Source organism: Cynocephalus volans, chromosome 7 (genome assembly GCF_027409185.1).
Source record: "Cynocephalus volans isolate mCynVol1 chromosome 7, mCynVol1.pri, whole genome shotgun sequence".
In the NCBI taxonomy this organism is placed as follows: Eukaryota; Metazoa; Chordata; class Mammalia; order Dermoptera; family Cynocephalidae; genus Cynocephalus; species Cynocephalus volans.
In genome coordinates, this window is record NC_084466.1 from 73,375,456 (window position 1) to 73,397,625 (window position 22,170).

The window sequence follows — 22,170 nt, forward strand, 5'->3', positions numbered from 1 at the left end:
CCACATGGAATAGTTTGTTTTGGTTTTTTTGTTTGTTTTGTTTGTTTGTTTTTTTAAATAAAAAAAATGGTCCAAAAAAGTTAAGTTGCCCAAGGTCAGAAGGCTCAGAAGTGGTACAGTTAGGTTGGAATCTGCCCTCTCTGACTTCAAACCTTATTGGCTTTTTCCTCATACATTTGTGACCTCTCTCAAATGTGCCTTAGCACCATAGTACCTGGCTGCTTCCACAGACATGTTGCAGGGCATATGTGAGGGAGGGCAGGGAGGTAACCAGAGAGAGTTAGTCAGAGTTCACCCTCTGCTCCTACCCAGTATCTCTCCTTTTTGTTCTTAGCCATTTTATTTTATGTGGTTTGTGCACTTTTATTTATATTCATATTTATACTTGTCAACACTGAAACAATTGCTTTTTAAATTTCTTACAGTTTTATTGGAATTATTGGTGGCAGTTATACCAAATTGCGGTATTTTATTTTTCATTTTTGCAGAAACAAGATCCTACATTCACTTATGAGGTGATAATAGTTGATGATGGCAGTAAAGACCAGACTTCAAAGGTAAATACAGTTGCTTTTAGAATTGCCAGTAGAAAATGTAAATGATTTTAGTATGTGAAATCTTACTTCTGCTCACGAGAAGACCCTAAACCTGTGCCTGATACTCTCCATTCGTAAGTAGTAGGAAAAACAGAGAGATTTCACTTATGGAAAGCTAGAAAATAAGCCTGCTGTTCTTCTGCTCCATAAGACCAGGGAAGCTTTGAAGATCGCCACATAAGGAGGGAACACACCCAACAACAGTTCACCTTGGCCTCTAGGGAGCCCTCATTGCCTACCAATTTATAGTTCCTTTTTTCCTAAACATTCCTTATGTTCTACCTTGCCTTATAGTTTCTAAACCAGTTGTGCAAATAGGAAGCTGCCTTCATATCAGCCACTGGGTATCAGGCATGTCCTTTGGCTTGCCCCAGCTAGGTTTACCCATGGGAGGTACCAGTGTCTCAGGGCATTATCTATCCCCTCTCATTGCTCCATTCTTAGACTTGTAACTGCTGGGCCCATCTGCATTCATCTTTATAGTAGTACATTTATTAAATCTCACCAATGTTCCTGATAAATTATTTTCTAAATAGCTGCATGTTTTTATTATTATTCTTTGACATTCATGTTTCTATAATAAGAGATTCATTTATGATGCTCTTAATTGACTTGTTAAACAGCAACATAATGGACTTTAAAATAAATGTGGAGGAAGTATTTGTTCACTTGATTATTCATCAGTTAATGATTTTTATTAAGTACCAACCGTGCACTAATTGCCAGATACTGGATGGGCCATGCAAACACAGGAGCCTTCTTGTATAAGGAGTCTCCAGAGCAGTCGTGTGACAAGACAAATTATGTAACTAAAGTAAAAAGTAGAGGCAAAGATAAAGTGCTGTAAAAAATTTGAGAGAAAGGAAGTGACTTTTGAACTAAACCTTCAAGGTTGGTTGTAACTAGGAACATGGAGAGTGGTGTATTCAGATGGAAAACATTTTGTAAAGAAAGGCAGAGGGGCCAGAAAGCTTTGGTGAGATTTGTTTTAGGAAGAGTTAAGTGCTACACTTTGCAGCTGGCCGGTACAAGGATCTGAACTCATGACTTTGCTGTTAGAAGGCTGTGCTCTAACCAACTGAGCTAACCAATGCTGCACTTTGAGTAATGAGTATCACATGAAAGTTATGAACACAAACTATCTCAGCAGTTTATTAATACACAAGGGGAATGGCATCAAAATAAACATCAGGCACTCACTGCTAAGATTGCAGAAGTAGCCCCAGCCCAGCTGAGGAAAAGCAGCTTTTCTTGAAGGGCACTTTTCTTGGCAGCCCTTGGTATATGAGTGGCAGGCTGCTCTCCTGGAAGGATCAGAGATGCCCCTCTCCTCTACAGGCTAAATAAGGCAGAGTTTAGCGGTCGTCCCTACTGCTCCCAAGATTGGAAGAAACTGAAAACTTGAAATCATGTTTAATAGTTTTTATTTTTAAAAAAACCTACTACTAAGTTGAGTATTTATTGACTACCTGCTAGTGTCTTGCATTCTGAGGGATATGAGGAAAATTTTATATCTAGTTCTTGTTCTTGAGGAGTTTCAGACTAAGTAGGCAAAACCTGTGCACAAAGTATAGTACAAAAAAATACTGCAGTTGTACAGTGACGTTTATTATACCTGTAAAGTATCAGAAAAGTGAGTGAGCACTCAATATAAACTAAATTCACATCTAGGTGACACTGGAGAGAAGTTTGGGCTACACAGGAGAGCAGTAGCTCCCACTGTTGAGAGAACGTGGTCAAGGGCTGCCTATAGGCTGTGCAGTTGTAGAATCCTTGTGGGGATTATCAACATTTAAGCAGCAAGCTGAGGAAAAGGAACTAGTGGTGAAAACTGAAAAGAAATAGTTAAAGGAGGAGGGCAAATGCCAGATGAGACTAACTTCATAACTGCCTACGGAAATGACTGTCAGAAGGAAAGGGTGCCTTTGATGGAGTAAGGTTAAGTAGAGGGGTGATGTGGAAGAGCAGAGGGCATGGGCCGTATACAGTGTGTTGAAGAATAAATGAGTAATGAAGAAATGCAGATGGCAAATATAGATCACTGTTTCATGACTTCAGTTATAAATTAAAGTGTAATGGCAGTTGCTTAACGTAATAAGAAAGGAAAGTTTTTAGGGTGCTGTAGGCTTGAGCAAGTTTGAAGTTGTGCAGCCAGTGGAGAGGAAGAGATTGAATACTCAGAAGAGAAGGACAAGTTATGGTGTAGGTATCTGTTGAGAGAGGAATTTGAATGAAAAGATCTGGGGCAGTGGTCCAGGATACAAACAGCCTCTCTGGAGAATAAAATCTGTTGCTGATCGAACAAATAAGCAAGTCATTAACTAGTATTGAGGGTCTGACCACAAGTTTGCACCATTCAGTTAGCACACAGCTTTTATTTTTTTAACAGCTCAGTAGCTTAGGTAGGGGAGTCATGTAAAGAAGGACATCTCTGCCTATTCCAATAGGTCCCTCTGCAGGAAATTGAATTGTGACTTCAGCCTAGTAGGTCAGTGTTATATCTTGGAGACACCAGGAATCGTACAACTCCTTTAGGACACCAAAATGTACAGTGGGTATAATCTAGTCATAAGAAGGGGTAAACTGGAATAGCAGTTTTGAGTCAAAATGAGAAACTCAGTTTATGTGACTTTCTTGGAATCCAAATTAATTTTATGCTTTTATATAATTTGACAGGTAGCTTTTAAATATTGCCAGAAATATGGAAGTGACAAAGTACGAGTGATAACACTGGTGAGGAATCGTGGGAAAGGCGGAGCTGTTAGGATGGTAATACATGTTTTCAACGTTTTTATCTAAAGTATAAAAATACTTGTATTTTGAATAACCTCTTGTACATGTATGTTTTAAAGCTGGCTAGTTGAATATACCAGCATTTCAAGTTAGTGACGACATATTTTTAATAATTTAATTTTTTTAAATCAAATCGAAAAATATAATGCCATATCTATAGCATACTGAATGATTAAGAAAAATATATTTATGTTTATCTGAATCAAGTTTAAAATGTTATCTACCACTGCGTGTCTTTGATACAGGCCCCATATAATGAGATTGTGATCTTTTTGCAGTTTAAAAAATGCTTTTGTGTATTAAGTTTTACCTCTATGAAGGCACTGTTATTTATGCATGGTTGTGTGAACTAAGATGAATTTGATGTGGGCCTATACTGATAAAATGTGCAGTCTAATAGAAAAGTTAAGCATTTGCATAGGTAAAAAAGAAGGTGATTGTATTTATGAAAGATGTACTAGTGAAGTGCTAAGAAATTCCAAAAAAGAACAGGTCACTTTCTGCCAAGGCTTATTAGGTAGGAATCAAGATATACTGAAAGAAATGTCAAAAATCAAAATATGTGAAAGAAAACCCAAATAATAGTGCCTTAAATGACTCAGAAGTTTGTTTGTTTGTTTATTTATTTATTTATTTATTTATAAATAAATAAAAAGCAGTCTAGAGTAGGCAGTATAGGGCTTGTTCAACAACTCCGTGGTGTCATCAGAAACTGGTCTCCTATCTTTTCACTCCCTTGTCCTCACACATACAAGGTTATTCCTGGAGCACTAGCCATTGCATCCATATTCCAAACCGGAAGGAGAAGGGCAGAGGGGCAAAAGGTGCATGCCAATTGGTTTGCACTCTTTTAAGGGAAAGCTCCACCTGATAACTTACTCATATCTCTGGGCCAGAACAGTGTCACAAGGCCGCCCCTATTTCCAAGGAAGGCTGAAAAATGGTTTTTTTTTTTTAACATTTTCATTTCCAACCAAATTCATTCATAAGGAAGAAAGAAATAATAGATCTTGAGCAGTTAACTAGCATTCTGAGCCACATGAGAAAAATAGCAGACTTCATAAAGGAAATGTCATTGAAGCCAGGCCTGCAGTGATGGTGAACACTGTCTTCCCCTTCCTGATTGCTTATTTTGAGCTGGAGGGTAAATTACCTACGTCAACATGATTACCACATTTAATCCTCCTCATGATATCTCATGAGTTAGGTTTCTTCATTTTGATTATATAGATGAGGAAAGTGAGGCATGCATAAGTAAAGTAACTTACTCAAGGTCACATGGAAATTAAGAGATAGAGTCAAGATTTCCATTAGGTTAGTTTAACTCTAAAATCCATGCTTTTAACCTCTCTGATAACTTTGTACAGAAAGATCTGAGAGCAGGACATACCAGTCAGCAAAGACAGAAAAGACAGAAGTAGGAACTCTTGGGGCATATATTAGAAGCAGTGAGTTCACAGGATACATAAGAGAGAAAGTAGGATTGATGCAGTCTCGTGGTGGGCTTTAAATCCGTCCATTTGTTTATTTTTTTCAGCCAGCATTGTACTTTAAGAGATACCAAGATGAAAGACACCTGTCCTGTCCTTAGGGATATCACAGTTTAGTAGGGAAATGGTTGTCGTATAGTGTTGTAAATGCTATAATAGAAGTATATGCCAGATGTAGGCACCACCCTCCATCTGGGAGGAGCAGCAAAGACTTCCCGGAGGAGGTCATTTCTGAATGCAGTCTTCAGGAAGGATTAGGAGTTGTCCATGCAAAAATTGGCGGTAGTGGGGAGGAGATTTTAACAGTGGAGGAACATGACCAAAGTCACAGCAATGTGAAAGAACATGTTGCAATAAAGGAACTAGTAATGGTGCATGTGGCCTGACGGTAGAGACAAGGCTGGAGGGGTAGGTGGGTTCAGGTAATGGATTGTAGACTAGGGGCTTTTAGACTTTTTACCATTGGCAGAGTGACACTTAAGAAAAATTAATCACCCAGCAATGAGTGCAGTAGTGTCGGCAAGGCATAGTGAATATGTATTTAGATCATGATAGTGACACGAGAGAAGAAGAAGGCACAAATGTGGGAGCTTTAAAAATGAGATAGAATAGAATTGGATCTGGTGATGAGGAGAGGAATAAGTACCAGAGCCTTGGATAACTGAGAGGATGATGGTGCCGTTAAAAGAAGGAATGAAGCACTGGAAGAGGAGCTGGTTTCAGAGGCCATGCATTTAGTTGAGTTTGAAACATACTGAGAGGGGATGTGAGTCACCCCCATGCAAGCCAATAAGCTAGAGAGAAAAAGAACCGGGAAACTCCTTAGGAAATGAGGCATGTGAGAAAGAGGAGTCAGAGGAGATAGAGAATGTGTAAACGTGAATGGGAGCTGCTAAGGTAGACTACCTTTTCAAGGAGTTTGGCGGGGAAGTGAAGGCCATAAATGGTACAGTGGGATAGTAGAAGGCTCTAAAGAAGCCCTATTTGGGGAAAAGAAAAAAAAAAAAAGATGAGGCTTAAACAAATTTGAGGTCCAAAGGCAATTTTCCATTAATGCTAAATAATAGTTTCCAGTTCACCCTTATTATATATCATTGAAATTAGCCATTTATTGTTTTTTTTTTTTCTATTTCAAACTAGTAGTTCCAGTTTTGGTACCTTGTAGTGTTTTCTCTTTTCTAGAACTTCATATGTGTTGTTCAGATGTTAATATGATAACATTTTTATTTCTGCTTTTTTTCTAATGGGTATGATAAAAAGACAGCACAGATACTAATTAGTGGACTCATTATACAGTAGAATAAGCTATCAAATTTCTGTCTATATTTGTATATATCTTATCTATATTCATACTGTATTAAGTATTATCAAGACTATTTTACTGTATCAAACCATAATTGTATTTACACTTAAGAAATGATGAATTCACTCAAATACATCACAGAAATTAAGAGTTGATGTGCAGTTTATGTCTGCGTGAAATATGCACTCATTGTGGAGCCATAATTTGCACTAAAGATCAATTCAAAATTGAATGACATGATTTTGCTAAGTATCTCAAATGACTTAAAGTGGTATTTGGATATATCCATACTTCCTAAATTTTATTCAGTAACTAATAAATATTAGGTTCTATAATAAAGAGTACTAAAGATCTGTAATCTTATGATGCATTTCATAGCAAATCTATATATAAGATTGTTCAATTTGTCCATAAACATGTTCTTTATATTTGGTTCAAAGTAGCTTCTGATCCCATTTAAGTACTATGACACATATATATTTGATAGGTATTTTACTTTTTTATTCTTAGTGATTCAGAGTACCTTTAATTTGTTCAAATCTATTTCATTATATTGATATTTTCTAAGGTATTAGTAGTATGACCTCACCAAGTTTTTAAAATAATGAAAATAGGCAATGGATACATTTGGAAAGATTTTATCAATGTGATTTATTGTCAGTGAACTTTATCCTCCTTCTGCCATTTATTTCATACCTAATATTTTACTCTTAGGTATTTTAAGTAAACTAGAATGAATTGAAATGTCATTGAATTTAACCTTAGTTTTAAGGAAATCTCTTTTTGCTTGAAATTTTTAAATGCAGGGTATATTCAGTTCTCGAGGACAAAAGATCCTTATGGCAGATGCTGATGGAGCCACAAAGTTTCCAGATATTGAGAAATTAGAAAAGGGACTAAATGATCTACAGCCTTGGCCTGTGAGTATAAGAATATAGGCTAAATACAATTCCATCAAGAGTACAGGGAGTCTAAAATAAAATTTAAAGGGAATTTATTTATAAGTTTAAAAATCGGGTATTTGTGGTATGAAATTCCTTTATAAATGTTACAGTTCCACAGGAAAGCTAATCACTTTGTTATGAACATTGACTGATTTTCTAAGATTGACTTGACAGTTACTTAATTAATATTCTGGCCACCTCTCTCTCTTGATTTCTAATTGCTTAAGTTCTGCCAAAGTTTTAGTATTTATTATGTATATTCAGTTAAGACTTATATTTAAATGCATAGCCTGAGACTTCCAGGTAAAGATGCAAAATGAAACTGGATCACAAAGTCTTATTTTTGATGAAACAAAAAAAAAAAAATCACAAGCAGCAACCACTCAGAAAAGGTTATGTACAATTTCATGGCATACTTCAAAAAGTGGAGGTTCAGGAATGAATGAAAACCCTAGTGCCATTTCTACTTTTCTAAAGCCATTTAGAAAAAGAAGGTGAATTTGCCAAATCTTGAGCTTTTTGCCAAATACTTTCCAATCTGGAAGAATCAAACTGAGAGAATGAGAAAGCACCTTTGGACAACATCAAACAATATACCTACCTGCCATCACACCATATGTCAGGATTTCAGCAGAAGCAAGGAAAATTGCTAGGGCTTGCCATTTTCAGGGCTTCAAGCTAAATTGGGGGCACAGATACATGTGGTTAGATCCGTTCTTCAATGGCATGTACACTTGTACAGGACTTGACAAAATCTCACAGTGGCGAGGAACCCAAGTAACCCAACAAAGCCACGTGGAGCTCCAGGGTCCCCTCCAAACCCCCAGATGTAATACTGAGGCCTTGAAACTCTAGTTCAAGGGGGTAAAAATAGGTGCTACAAAAGGTAGAAGGAGAATGAATATCAAGAATTCACCTGTACTGAAGGAGAGCTGCCTGTATTAATCATGACAAAATGAAAAGAAATACATGGCAGCTACACCAACACATTATTGCAGAAAAAAGAATTAAAGGAAGTTTCATACAAAAGTAGGATGAACTTTATCTGAAAGACAATGTAATCCAAACAAAAGGATAAAATTATATGAGAGTATTTCAGCTAAAGAAATAATACCTAATGAAAATAACCTCACACAGGTGTTTGAAGGTGAGGAGACAGAACAAGAGAATGATATGAAAAGAGAAATTACAGAACTAAGGAAACAATTTGAGGGCCAAAAGAAGATGAATAAATAGAACTATCCATGCATGAAATAGACCTAGTTTAGAACTGCATATTATTATTATATAACTATTAAAATAATCCCTATTCATTACAGCAAAAACCAAACAACATAAGTTGTTTTCTATAAACATATAGAAAACCTTCCAAACAACAGAAAATTTAATAATTACAAAAAAAATCCTACTTTTCAGAAATATTTCTTTAGTTTTACAATTTTTGAAGTATTATGTTTCTCCCCACACCATCACCCACTCCTTTTCCCCTTTATTTCTACACGTGTTTTTTAAATGTCAAATTTTTAGCATCTGACTTTATGTCATTCTACAGTAGGGCAAAGAAAAATGATTTGGCCAAGGTTAGGGAGTGAACCAAACAATAAACAAACAAAAAAATATGAACTTTCCTCTTTTGAATCCAGTTTCTTTATACTGCTGTACTCCAAAAAGGAAACAAGTTCTGATGCCATCTTTTTTCTTTATCATAATCCAATTTGCCACATTCTTATTGTATATGTTAAGAATTTTAAAGAATGAAAGCATATGATTTTTATCAAGCTGGTAATTCACAGCCTTGGTTTCATAGCACCTTAAGGTATGTCTAATTATTTAAAAGGGCATCACAACTCAGTTAAAATAATTTCAATTCAGTTATTTTATCAGTGTGCATCATGTAACACTTTTTGGAGGAGGTAGAAAGGCAGTTAATTGATAGGTAGTTTAAGTTCCAAAACGCATAGTTTTTGGATCAACCCAGTGAAAAATATTTTTGAGTTGGGATTCCTATCTACTCATGATTCTAATGAAGCTTATAGTCAGTTGAAGCTAACATGCATAGTGATTAGAAGGAATCTTCTTAATTAGCTAATTCCAGTGTTGGCAAACTTTTTCTGTAAGGGGCCAGGTAGTAAATATTTTCAGCTTTAAAGCCACACAGTCTCCATGGTAGCTGCATTTGTAGCATGAAAGTAGACATAGACAGTGCATCCTTTATTTACACAAGCAAGCAGAAGACTATGTTTGGGCCATAGGCCGTAGTTTGCTGACCCTGGATCTAATTCAGTCAGTTATCTGGTATTGGAAACTTTTCATAACTACTGAGTGATCTTTCAGTCTCTGCTTGAATAGCTCTTTACATTAAGTGCAAATCTGTCTCCTTTTAGTTGGTTCTGTCTTTTGTAGCTATACAAAATAGTCTACTCCACTACTTTGTGACACCCTTTAGAGAGTCAAAGCTGTTTTTTATGTGTCTTCTCTATTTTAGGCTGTCATTAGTTCTTCCAGTTTTTAAACATAGCATATTTCTTTTTCTTATCATCCTCATAATTTTCCATTGAAGATGCTTCAGTTTGTGTGGCTTTGGTTACCACATTACATCGTTACCTCATACTGCCAGCTCTTTTTCATGTGTTGCCTTTGAACCTTGTCTCCATCCCTGTGCTGGTGTGGTATGATTTTTTTTCCTGTGTTCTTTTGCTTTGTTTTGTTCAAAAGTGGAAGTGTGGCTGTTTATCTCTACTAAACTTCAGCTTGTTAGATTTTGGTCTCTAAAGATACACGTTCTTATTCTATCTTTAATGCAATAGCTGTTCCCTTCTCAATTTATTTAAGCCACAGATTTGATAAGCATGCCTTGCATATATTCCCTTAAACCTTAATAAAAATAGTGACTGGAACAGTTCTGAAAATAATGAGACAGGAACATGGATTTCTTCAATAATTATATGACTGACTCACTAGATGGCAGTAGTTAACTTAAATGTCTTTTACAATATTGTTTTGAGTAATTTTTCAAAGTCCATTTTTCAGTGATTTCTCTTTTCTCAGCTGATTTTTTTAAAATCATAGTTCCTCTTAGAGTAACCAGGTTACATATTCTGGTCTTAGAAAAGTTACCTGCAATTTCTTGTCTGAAGATAATTGTTCTTTTAAGGTTTTAAGCTAAATGTAAATAATTTAAGTTGAGTTTTGTATGAACATACAAATAAAATAGGGCATTTACATTTAGTTCCAAGTATTTTATTTATCTTTTCCCACATCTTTCTTTTTTTTTATGCAAAGCTCTCCTCCCAGCTTTTCAGTTTCCTAAACAGTGGTTATTTTACCTCATTTAATAAAAATATGTGTGGTTTTGTAGTAATTTTTCTAAGCAAAGTATATGATGATCATTAACTTGTTCAGTGGCTCAACTATTCTAAATAGAATAAAAAAATCTCTGAACAAGCAAAAGAGATGACAGAAAGTCTGATTCCATAATAATAGAGTAATTCTTCAGCATAATTTAGATTTTAAATTCTTATTTAGACATACTTCTAACAAGTTTAGTTTTTAGGTTTTTAAGCCCACAAATGACTAGAGGTAACGGATATAAAGTGATACGGAGTAAAATTAAATTGAGAAAAACTGTAGGAAATAGATATTGACCACACATACTCATTTAACTCAGTCTGGAGTGATTCCTTACTAATGAACCTAAGTGTTCCTTTGTCTTCAATATTGGTAATACTTGGCACATTGCAGTTTTGGTATATCAACGTTTCCTATGTGTATGCATGGTTTGGTTGTTCCTTAAAAGAATATGACAATTACTGCTTCTCTTTTTTGTGTGTGTGGACCATGTGGGCAAGTGTAAGGGGCTAGTATATTTGTTTCACCCTCTCAATATGTGGGCAGAAGGCCAAGCTTCCAAAAAAGAACCTTTAACTTCCAAAATCACTTTTTTTATAGACCATGCAGTTACACTAGCATATTGCTGAGATCTTTGTGAAAATCAAATAAGGCAGAATGCAAAAATAAAAGGGAAATTTTGAAAAGGTAAAAAGAGGTAGACTGTACATAAAACTGTTAGGAAAATCTGTTTCAGCAGATCTCAAGTGTGTTTCCCACATCATTGAAGAAGGTGCCTCAGGACTAGAGCTGCCTATCAGAGCAGGGGTTTAATGCCAGAAAACTTAGTCCTGAAGTGGGTATCTCCTAGAACAGGGAACAGCAAACTTTTTCTGAAAAGGGCCAGAGAAGAACTATTTTAGGCTTTGTGAATCACATGTGGTCTCTGTAGCAATACTCTTCTTCCTTTTTTTTTTTTTTTCCCCTTAAAAATCTTTAAAAATATAAAAACCTTTTTTAGCTCATAGGCCATTCAAAAATAGGCTGGATTTGACCCACAGGCCATAGTTTACTGACCCCTATTCTAGAAGATTGAAACCTTTATCTCAATAAGCACAATTTGTGCTGACTGCAGAAGTTTTCAGAAATTTAATATCCCCATGATTGTCAAGAGGAAATACTTTTAATTTAAAAGGCAGGAAAGTATGAAAGATTTTAGAATGATTTATACTGAAAAGATTAAAATTTTGGTTCTTAAAGAGATATGGTCCTGTTAAGGTAGAAATTGGCTCATGTGGAACTGTTCATCTATAGTAATAAAACAGAATTTAGGAAAGTATTGTCCAAATTAATCACTGCTATCTGTTTCAGTGGAAGCTAAATTTCATCAGAAGGGGCCTTATCATTGCATCTCCAGTGCCTAGAGTAATGCAAATAGTAGGTGCTCAATAACTATTTGTGGAACAAATGAATACTACTGTATATAATTTCTAAGGGAAAAGCAACAGGTTACATAAAAAAATATAGTCATAAATAGTACCCAAAAACCAAATTCTCATGGTATGTATGGCTAAAATATGCCAAATTTATATAACTTCTCATCTGGATTCAGCAAAACATTATTAAGAGATAGAGGGTCAACTGATTAAAAAAAAATGCTATCAGTGTGGCAACTGGTAAGGAGAAAAAGGATGTAGCATTCAGATGTATGATAGGGTTTTTGTTTTGTTTTATTGATTATTTGTTTTTAAAACACTTTTTTAATAAAAGCATCACTAACACATTGTAGAAAGATTAGAAACAACCTAAAGGAGGAAAACAACCAACCACATCCTATCACCCAGAAATAACCAGTGTTAATATTTTTTTAATGGACCATTTCCTCTGAATATTTGTATTTTAACAACATAATAGAGTTCTGAATATACTAATATAAAAGCATAAAGACTCACCATGGAATAGTTGGTGGTAAATAAGGAAAAACTTTGAAAAGTTATTTCCATCATGCCCTTATCTCTAAACGGATTTCAACATGTGTAACCATCCTATATAGATAGATGTTAACATACTTTCATACATTTTATTTTTTTATTTTAATTTTTAAACTGTGTATTTTGAACACACCCAGAAGTACAGTGAAAAGTATGATAAACCCCTACTCACCCATCATCCAGCTTCGACAATTACCAATATCTGACATAATTCTTCCTCTTTTTTAAAGTAAATTCTATTTCTTTCCTTCTTTTTTCCTTTTAATGTGGAATACTTCACAGATTTGCCTGTTGTCCTTGCACAGGGGCCATGTTAATCTTCTTGGTATCGTTCCAGTTTTAGTATATGTGCTGCCTAAGCGAGCACAAAAATTCTATTTCTTATAGTAAGGCCATTTGGAGAAACCTTAAGAATTGCTACAGTTTAAATGTATTCTTTTAACATGTAACATTAAGCTTTATAGCTCTATTTTGGTTTCCAATTTAGTTGTAATCACAACATGAGAAGCTATTGTATGCCACATGAAATTTTGCGAACTAATTCTAACCATAACATTTTCTTACAAATGAACTATACAGTAATAATTCACTTTTCATCAATAAGAAGAAAAAGAATGTTGCCAAGTTTATCTGTTGAGTCTGTGCAAATTGATCTGATACTTTTATAGACACCTGTCAACCCACTAATACAAGGATACTTCAAAAAGTATGTGGAAAAATTCATATTATCTTTTAATTCCATGTTTCTACAAACTTTTTGAAGTACCCTCATACATATCCATTGACCCAGCTTTGAAGAATTTATCTTAAGGGAACTATTAAGAATGTGTATAAAAATAATTTCTCAAGGATTTTTAATTTGTTTTTTAAATATAACTGTTTTTTAATAAGAGAAAAAAATTGGAAACAATTTAAAATGTCTAGTATTAAGTTACACTGGTTAAGTTTATTATTATATAGGATGGCTGTTTATTTTACATAACTAAGTGAAAAAAGCAAATTATAAGCATCTGGCTATATGTAGATAGATGTGTAATAATGTTATCACATATATTTATATTTTATGTATATATAAAGTAATGTGTTAACATTGGTAGTCAATGGATAATGGATATCTGCTTTAAATTGTTTTTAGATTAATTTTATTATTTGTTTTTAACAACGAACCTATATTGCATTTGAGAAAAGGGAGAGAAGGATTTTTTTTTAATCAAAACTTTTTAAAAAACTTTTTCTTAACTCTACTTTGTGACATATAACAACTTTCCCATTTCTGTTTATATTGGATGAGTATGACTGATTTTACTAATTTCTATACTGATTCAGCTTTGTTTTTATATCTCTACTTCATTAGGAGCCAATTTTGTCTTTCAAATACATTTGCCAATTCTGTTTCCAATTCAGTATGTTTCTTAACTGTGGATGTAGAGTTCAAATAGGTTTAGATTCAAATTTCATGGGACCTTGGGCAAGTTAATCCATCCACCTCACTTACGTCTTCTGTGACAGCTGGGTAATGAGATCCAACTTCATAATCCTGAGGTAGTGCTTAAGATAAAAAAAATGTATGTCGAGTGTTTAGCATGTGTTCAGCACTCAATAATCAGTACCTCTCCTTATTAAATTTAGTCTTTGTGCTTGATTTTCTCCATCAGAGCTAATTGCAGTGTTACCCTTTATGACTGTTGTTGTAAATTGAATCTGCTTCTAGTCTATTCTTTCTCTCCAGTGAATTGTGAGAAAAATACTTAACTTAAAAGGTACTAGGAAAAAGAGATTCTGATTAAGTATTTCTTTGCTTACTACCTTTTACCACTTTTCAGAATGAACTGTCATAATTACTTAAATCTTCATTTAAAAAAACCATAATAAATTCAGCTATACTGCCAAAGAAGCTTAGAAGAAAGAGATTCTGTGTCTACATACATTTTTTAATATGGGCAATTTTTAAAACAAGACTGTCCTTCATCCCTGAAGAACAACTAACTTTTTGAAAAGTATTTAGATTAATTCCACCTGATAGATCAATATCAGGGATTCAGTTCTTACATCATAATTCTTCAGATACACAAAGCTCTCTTGAAAGCTGGTAGGGACATGCTGGGGGAAAAAATGAGATTTTAAATGAAAGCTTTTGGTTTGTTTTTAGTTAAATGATACTTTTAACTCTACTCATGAATCTCTGAAAGGTGGAAGGGTGTCCTTTTTTATCTGTTGCTCAGTAATGTTACTGCTCTTTTGGGGTTCAAAGTTGAAGCTTATTTGCCAAATGCAATCTGATTTTTTTTTTTTTTTTTTTTTTTTGGCAGCTGGCTGGTAAGGGGTATCTGAACTTTTAATGCAGTTCTTTAAGAAAATTGTTCTCTGTCTTCCCACCCTAAGTACCTCTGCCAGAAAAAGAAGGGAAGAAATTATTCTTACTACGAAATAATAGATAAAGCATATAACAAATAATTTCCAAAAGAAAATATAAGATGGCTAATAAACATTCCCCATTACCTTTGTATTTTTTTTAAAAAGTACATTAGATTACATGTGGTTAAATTTTCACCTTATCAAATTTAGCAAATTTAAAATTAAAATAATTAGAATTGACAAAGATTTGATGAAATAGTCAATATCATACCCAGTTAGTGGGAATGTAGAGAACCTTTTAAAGAATGTGACCCATAAGCATTAAAAAACATTCAGACTTTTAACTTAGTATTCTACCTCTATGACTTTCTCCAAAGAAAGAAATCCAAAATACAGATAACAGTTTTATATTCAGAGTTGTTTCTTTAGGCAACTTTATAATGAAATTTGAAATAGTTGATGAATAGACAAACAGTTATGGTAAATCTATACAATGAAATATTATGTTGCCTGTACAATTGACACAAAAAAGAAAGACTACTGTGCAACACTGCTATGACAAGTTCTTGAAAATAATCAAACCTGAATCTTAGCAAGCCTCTAAATCCAACTACCAGTTCACAGGAAATACAGGGGACAGAAGAACATGTTAAATGTCCCCGTGGGAGTGTAATCAGCAAAAGCCAAAACCTAGGAAACTCCACAGGATAAATGATGTTCAACAAATAATACAAGACATAAATTTAAAAGAAGTAGGGGAAGCCCATGGGTAAAAGAAATATCAACCAATTTGGGTGGATTTTATTTGACTGTTGATTCAAATAACCTGAAAAACATCTATGAGATAATTGGGCAAATTTGAAAACTATATCTGATGGTATTAAGGAGTTATTATTAATGTTTTAGTTATGATAGTGGTATTATGATTGAAATATATATATCAGTTTGTAATATATGATGTGTAGAATTTGTTTCAAAATAATCCCAGGTTGGGTGGAATGGTGGTGAGGGCTTTACACAAAGCAAGATTGGCATGCGTTGATAATTATTAAAGCCAGGTGGTAGGTACATGGGCATCATTCTCCTAGTCTATTTTTGTGTACGTTTGAAAATACTCATAGTAAAAAGTTTAAAAACAATGAACTTGAACATGAGAAAGTTTTAGGTGAAAAAGAACATGATATATATGAGTAAATTTCAGCTATGATTCTTTTTAAATGCAGAGAAAATACACACGGAAATATACAAAATGTTATAACAGTGACTGCTTTTAGGTAGTGAGATAATACATACCTTTTTAAAATAATGTTTTGTCATATAGATGTAAATTTATATCCTTGGCAATTTCTTTGTAATGAGCATTTTAAAATTTTATTTATTTTCATGAATTGTTCAAAATTCAAATGGTGTAAGAAGATATACAGTGAAACTAGCTCTACCCTTCATTTCTCAGTTATCTCCAGAAGTAACTAGTGTTATCCATTCTATTTCTTTTATCAGGAAGATGCGTATCTTTTCTTTTCTTTTCTTTTCTTTTTTTTTTTTGAGAAAATTACAAATCGTAGCATACTATATACACTGTTTCCTTGTTGTTTTCACTTAACAATGTATGTTGGAGATTGGGCCATATTTAAACGTAAAAGTGCTTCCTCTTTCTTCACAGCTTCATAGCTGGTCCCTTTGGATGGACATGCAGGTTTGCAGCTTCAAATAATACTGAAATGATTAACCCAGCATGAAAGTCATTTCACACATATGTAAATATATTTATAGGAAGAATTGTTGGAATTGCTGGCTCAAGTTAAATGTATATTTGTAATTTTGATAACTTTTCAAATCACTATCCATAGAGAATGTGCAGGCACAATACGGTAGACACTGATAGGTATAAGTGTGATAGAGGATCTTTTCAGTTAAGAGCTATTTTTACTTCCTCTTTTGTGAACTCTGTTCATAGCCTTTGCCTCTTTTCCAGTTGGATTGTTGGATACATTTCTTAATTTGTAGAAGCACCTTATGCATTTTGGAAATTAGCCTTTTACCTGTGATATAAATTGCCAACATTTTCCCCCAACTTATTTGTCTTTTAACTTTAAATATGGTTGGATTTTTGTTTTTTAAATTTTATTATCAAATCGATCTATCTTTTTTTCTGAGTTTTGTGCACTTGTGCCTTCCTTGAGATCATTTAAAAAGTGATTTTTATTTTACACTTAAATCTTCAGTATATCTAGAATATATCATAGTACTTATTTAAGAGGCCCAGGTCCAACTTAATTTGGGTTCCAAATAGCTACCAAGATGTCCCACGGCATTTATCAGTTTCAGCTTTGTCTCATTGATTTAAAATGTTGTCTTTATCATATATGTTCTAACTACCCATACTTCTTGTGTGTTTTTGACCTTTCCATTCAGGTGCATGGATTTGTCTATTCACATTCCAGTATCTTAGTTTTAATTAGTGTAGCTTTGTAATATAGTTTTAAATCCTTTGGGACTAATCCTTCTTTACCCTTAGAATTTTTTGGCTCTTTCCTTGGTTCTTTATCTTTTAGTATTAACTTTAAAATTAGTTTGTCTAGGTCAATGAAAAATCATTATGGTATGGCCTTAAATTCACAGATTAATTAAGGGAGCATTGACTTTTTAGTGTTGTCATCCTCTCATCCATGATCCTGGTATGCCCTTCTGTGTATGGGATTCTGTTATCTCCCTTGGTAGCATTTACATGCCTCCTTTATTTAGATCTTGCCACATTTCTTATCAAGTTTATTTCTAGATTTTTCTTTTTTATTGATATTATAAATGCTGTCTTCCATTGTATCTTCTGATTATTGTTTGTACACTTAAAGGCTAAAGTATTATACACATATTCACTTTGTGCCCACTCATCTTTTTAAATTTTTTTATTGTTTGTAGTAGTTTTTCAGTTGCTGTTTATGGATTTTTATTGTGTGTAATGATATCACCCATAGATAAACCTTTTAACCCTTTTGAAGGGTTACTTTTTTAAAAAATCCATTTCTAAAAATGACACATTCAGATTGAAAATAAATATTTTTATTGATGACATATAAATATTGAAAAACTATTTCATTTCTTTTTTCCTCAGAATCAAATGGCTATTGCATGTGGATCTCGAGCTCATTTGGAAAAAGAATCAATTGCTCAGGTGAGACTTTAATTAATTGGCATGGAAAAGCAGCTTTTTTCCATATATATTTGGCAAGAAGTAGGATTTCATGTTTTATTTATCAAAAGTGAGGTTTCTTTCAAAAGGAAAGAAAATTTTTTTTAATTTTGTAAAGTTTATAAAGGATTTGCACATTTCGGAAATGATTTTGTTTTTAAAAAGTATACAAGAAGGATGTGTAGCTCACTTTGTGTTAGGATGCAGGCAATTCTTATTGATATATTTTTTTTAAGATGCAAAGAGTCTTCATGCGGTTATAATACAAAGAAAGCTTTTCTAAATGATGTATTTTTAAGCCAATCAACTTGCCTTTAGTTTTTCTCATATTGGTACTCCTATGTTATATTTTGAGCTTCATTCAAAGTTTAATTTTTTTTTTTTAAACTTTGTTCCTCATAGAAAAACACTATACCTTAAAATTTGACAAGTTTGTGGCTGCCCTTTTTAGGGTATAAAAAGCAATTGAAGATGTTAATTTCTTCATTTTGTAGATTATGTTAGAAAAACTGGAGTAACTTGAAAGAAAAAATATCTTATTAAGATATTCTTGGGCCAGCCCCATGGCTCACTCGGGAGAGTGTGGCGCTGGTAGCGCCAAAGCCGCCGGTTCGAATCCTATATAGGGATGGCCGGTGCGCGCACTGGCTGAGCGTGGTGCAGACCACACCGTGCCAAGGGTTGCAATCCCCTTACCAGTCAAAAAAATAAATAAATAAGTAAATAAATAAATAAAATAAAATATACATCTTTTGTATCAAGCCCACTAATTGTCCACTATATTCTTACTGGTTCATCTACTAGAGTGGTCAAGTAGATGGGAAAATAAAGCAGTACTTTTTAATGCATGGGCAAAATTACCTGGAGAGTTTTTTTTTTTTAAATGCATATTCCTAGGCCAATCCCAGATATACTGTATCAAGACTCTAGGGGTAGAAAACAGGAGTCTGCATTTTTAACAATTTCCGAGGTTACCTTTATACACACCAGATTTTGAGAACCAGTGGAATAAAAGGTTTAACCTTCCCCCAAGTGATTCTGAATTAAGACATGAAGAAATTCTAATTTTTTTTTCGAGATATACTAATGGCAGGATCACAAAACCTCTTAAGAATTAAACTCAAGTGTGGAAACCTAGACTCTCCTTTTTTTGGAAATAAATTATTTTAATATTCTCAGCATCTAGTTCAGTATTCTGTATACCCTATGGACTTTCATTGGTGTTTGAAAAAAGCTAATCTTTTAACCATAGTGAATATCCCACTCCCAGAAGTTGAAAATGGGAAGAGAGCTTAGACATTAGCCAGTCCAACTTAATTAGTTTACCAATGCATGGGAATTAAGAAAAGGAAAAAGTGTATGTACAAGATGTTCAGCATATTATTTATAATTATAAAATATTAGAAATTATAAAATATTAAATTCCAACATACACAGCTGTGGAGTATACTGTAAAGCAAATATATTTCACAGGGCCTAGTTTCTTGCAGTTTCAGGTTTAGCCTAACTTCTTAAAAATACACATAAAAATGTTAACCTTGCAAAAGACAGGAAATTTTCCCCAGGCTAAAAGTCTCTGTTGTTAGATAAAGAATTGTAGCACATCAAGGTTGCTGGCTCAGGGACAGACAAGTTACTGATTAATATGTAAAGATACTGGGAAATTGCTGTAGGGAAAAACAGTGTTTGCTAAGATCAAGCTTTTGTTGGTGGATCGACTTAACCTCTTGCAAATTGCATTATGGAATGTTGCCTTGCTTGTTACCAGCCTCTTTTGTTAAACTATTACCCCTCCTGTGTTCTCTTCCTGTAACTTCCTGGTCTGGAGAATAAATGTGGGGCGAGAACCCCAGTTCATGGTTAATTTCCCAAAAGGAAGGATTGCCTCTCTCTTGAGGGTTCCGGGAGATTAACCCCTTCGGGGCTTCTCACTGCTCAGAAGAGATGGGCTTTGAGTAATCCTTTGCAGCTCCGTCACCCAGGGAAAGAGGGGTGACAAATCCATGGGAGGCAAAGCAACACACAGCCAATAAAACTGATGATAATGGATTCCATATAATAACATGGGATGATACCTGAATTATTAGGTTGTATGAAAAAAATGAATATGATATTATAAATACAGTATAAGTATCTATGTAAAAATGACAAATAAAAATTTATTTTTGCAAACAAAAACAATTAATGAAGTTGGCCAATATTAATTTAATGGTTTCGTAAGTAAATTTTTCTCTGTTTTTAAAAAATATATATTAATGAGGGGAAAGGATAATCTACTTGGTGAAGAAAAAAAGATTGGAGAAATAGGAAGCAAGAGATGAATTAGGGAGCTATATATTGAAGTAATCCAGGCAAGAGAGAGTTGGCACCTCTATTTATTGTTGGTGGCAGTAGAAAGGAACTGTGTGTTTTGATTTTGTTCTTAATGGTGTAAATTCTTTTTACTTAGAAGTTGCATTAGTTGAAAACTCTGAATTTGGGCCAACCCCGTGGCTGACTCGGGAAAGTGCAGCGCTGGGAGCGCAGCAGCGCTCCCGCCGCGGGTTCGGATCCTGTATAGGGATGGCCGGTTCGCTCACTGGCTGAGCGCGGTCACACACACAAAAAAAAAAAAAAAAACTCTGAATTTTTCCTAGAAATAGTATTTAAATGAGACTTCCATGGTCTTAATCTTCTACTTAGTACTACTTTTAGCCAGACATCAAAGCATCTGTCCCAGGATATTTATAATTTATCTTGTCTCTACTGATCCATTTCTCCATGTCTAAAACCTAGTGATTGATGTCATCCCACAGAATTGGCCACTATTCTGTAGAAGGATAGGATAACCTGATTCACTGACTAGAGATGCTGCTGCTCAGTAGGCTTATTGTTCAAGTCAAGATTTTTCTCATAGAGCTATACCTGTCTTATAGAAAGTTTTCTCCCATAGGCAAGACATGCATCTGCCACATGTCCAGAAAACTGCAGCATGGCCTTTCATTCCTCTTAATGTGCTATAGGTAATATAATCCCTTGCATGGTGATCAGTCTGTGGACAGTGAGAAAATCACAAAAGAATTAATCAAGATAGCGAATGGGAACCTCAATAGCTCATTGCATAGTGTTCAGACATCTCTTTCCTAAATATTTTTGTACATATCCTCAGCCTGTTTTACTGCTCTCTTGGCAGACAAACATGATATACAGCACCAATGGAGTCCTTTAGCATCCTTAAATGCGCTCATATTCCCATGTGTTCTCTATAACAGTAATGTTTATGTTGTCTGGGTATTCTTGAATTTATTATTTTAAAAGGATTCAAAAATAAAATCCATTAGAAGTTATTTGATGTCTTTAGTTTTTCTTTGAAGAGTCTTTCCTTAAGCCTTGGGACTTCTTTGAACTTGCTATAGTGAAATTACCTGTGAAGTTTAAATTTCATCTGAATTACTTGTTTACATTTCATAAACATTGGAGATACTATTGTTAATACTAAACAGCGAATATCTTGTCTTCATATTTTTAAATGTCTGTTTCAGAAGTTTATATAATGCTACTCTGTGACTTTATTAGCTTCATTTAACTAGATAAGTCTTTCCCATAATATATTTTAGATGTCTTCTAAATTTTAAGATATTTTACCAAGTTTTAGAAATTCAAGCAAGATCTTCTTGTTTGTAGTTTACCTTGTTACGCTTTTAGATATGTTAGAAATCAAATAAATTAAGGTCTTCATGTGAACTCCGCATGTTAACTTTTTTAAAAAATAGCCATTATCCTAAAACAAACAAAAATATCTATTTACACCTAAGCAAAAGCAGTCATGAATATTTTTATTTGTTAATGAATAGGCTCACCCAAATCACATTAAAAATCATTCAAAAAGAATAGTTTATAGGTATTGTTTTTCTACCTTTAATTTTTACTTTTCTATCTTTTGATTTCTATTTGTTCCTTTCCTAAGCATAAATGCTCTTTTGGAGGTTTAATCAGTCAACCAGTATTTTTTGGAAATATTTTATGTGGAAGGCACTGAGCGAGCTGTTGTGAGATTCCCAAAGTATTTTAAGATGAGGTTTCTGCCCTATCTACTTAGAGAGGTAAGACACATTTACATCAAAACATAACTAATAATTCTAGGTGATAAATGAGAAGTGCTAGATCATTTTTAAAAGCTTATTTTATATACTGATAGATAA

At 33.9% G+C, this 22,170-nt stretch overlaps 1 protein-coding gene and 1 non-coding gene across 2 annotated transcripts in view; one reads left to right on the forward strand and one right to left on the reverse strand.

The window, feature by feature from the left end:
- The window catches only part of ALG5 (ALG5 dolichyl-phosphate beta-glucosyltransferase), a 40,904-nt gene that overhangs the window by 8,290 nt on the left and 10,444 nt on the right, over positions 1-22,170 (forward strand). The window contains exons 4-7 of the mRNA XM_063101743.1: positions 489-557; positions 3,273-3,365; positions 6,989-7,102; positions 17,912-17,971. Coding sequence (XP_062957813.1) covers positions 489-557; positions 3,273-3,365; positions 6,989-7,102; positions 17,912-17,971 — 336 coding nt within the window. The remainder of the gene's footprint in view (positions 1-488; positions 558-3,272; positions 3,366-6,988; positions 7,103-17,911; positions 17,972-22,170) is intronic.
- On the reverse strand, positions 12,705-12,811 carry LOC134382838 (U6 spliceosomal RNA). The gene has a single exon (XR_010024106.1). It is a non-coding gene; the product is annotated as a U6 spliceosomal RNA (small nuclear RNA).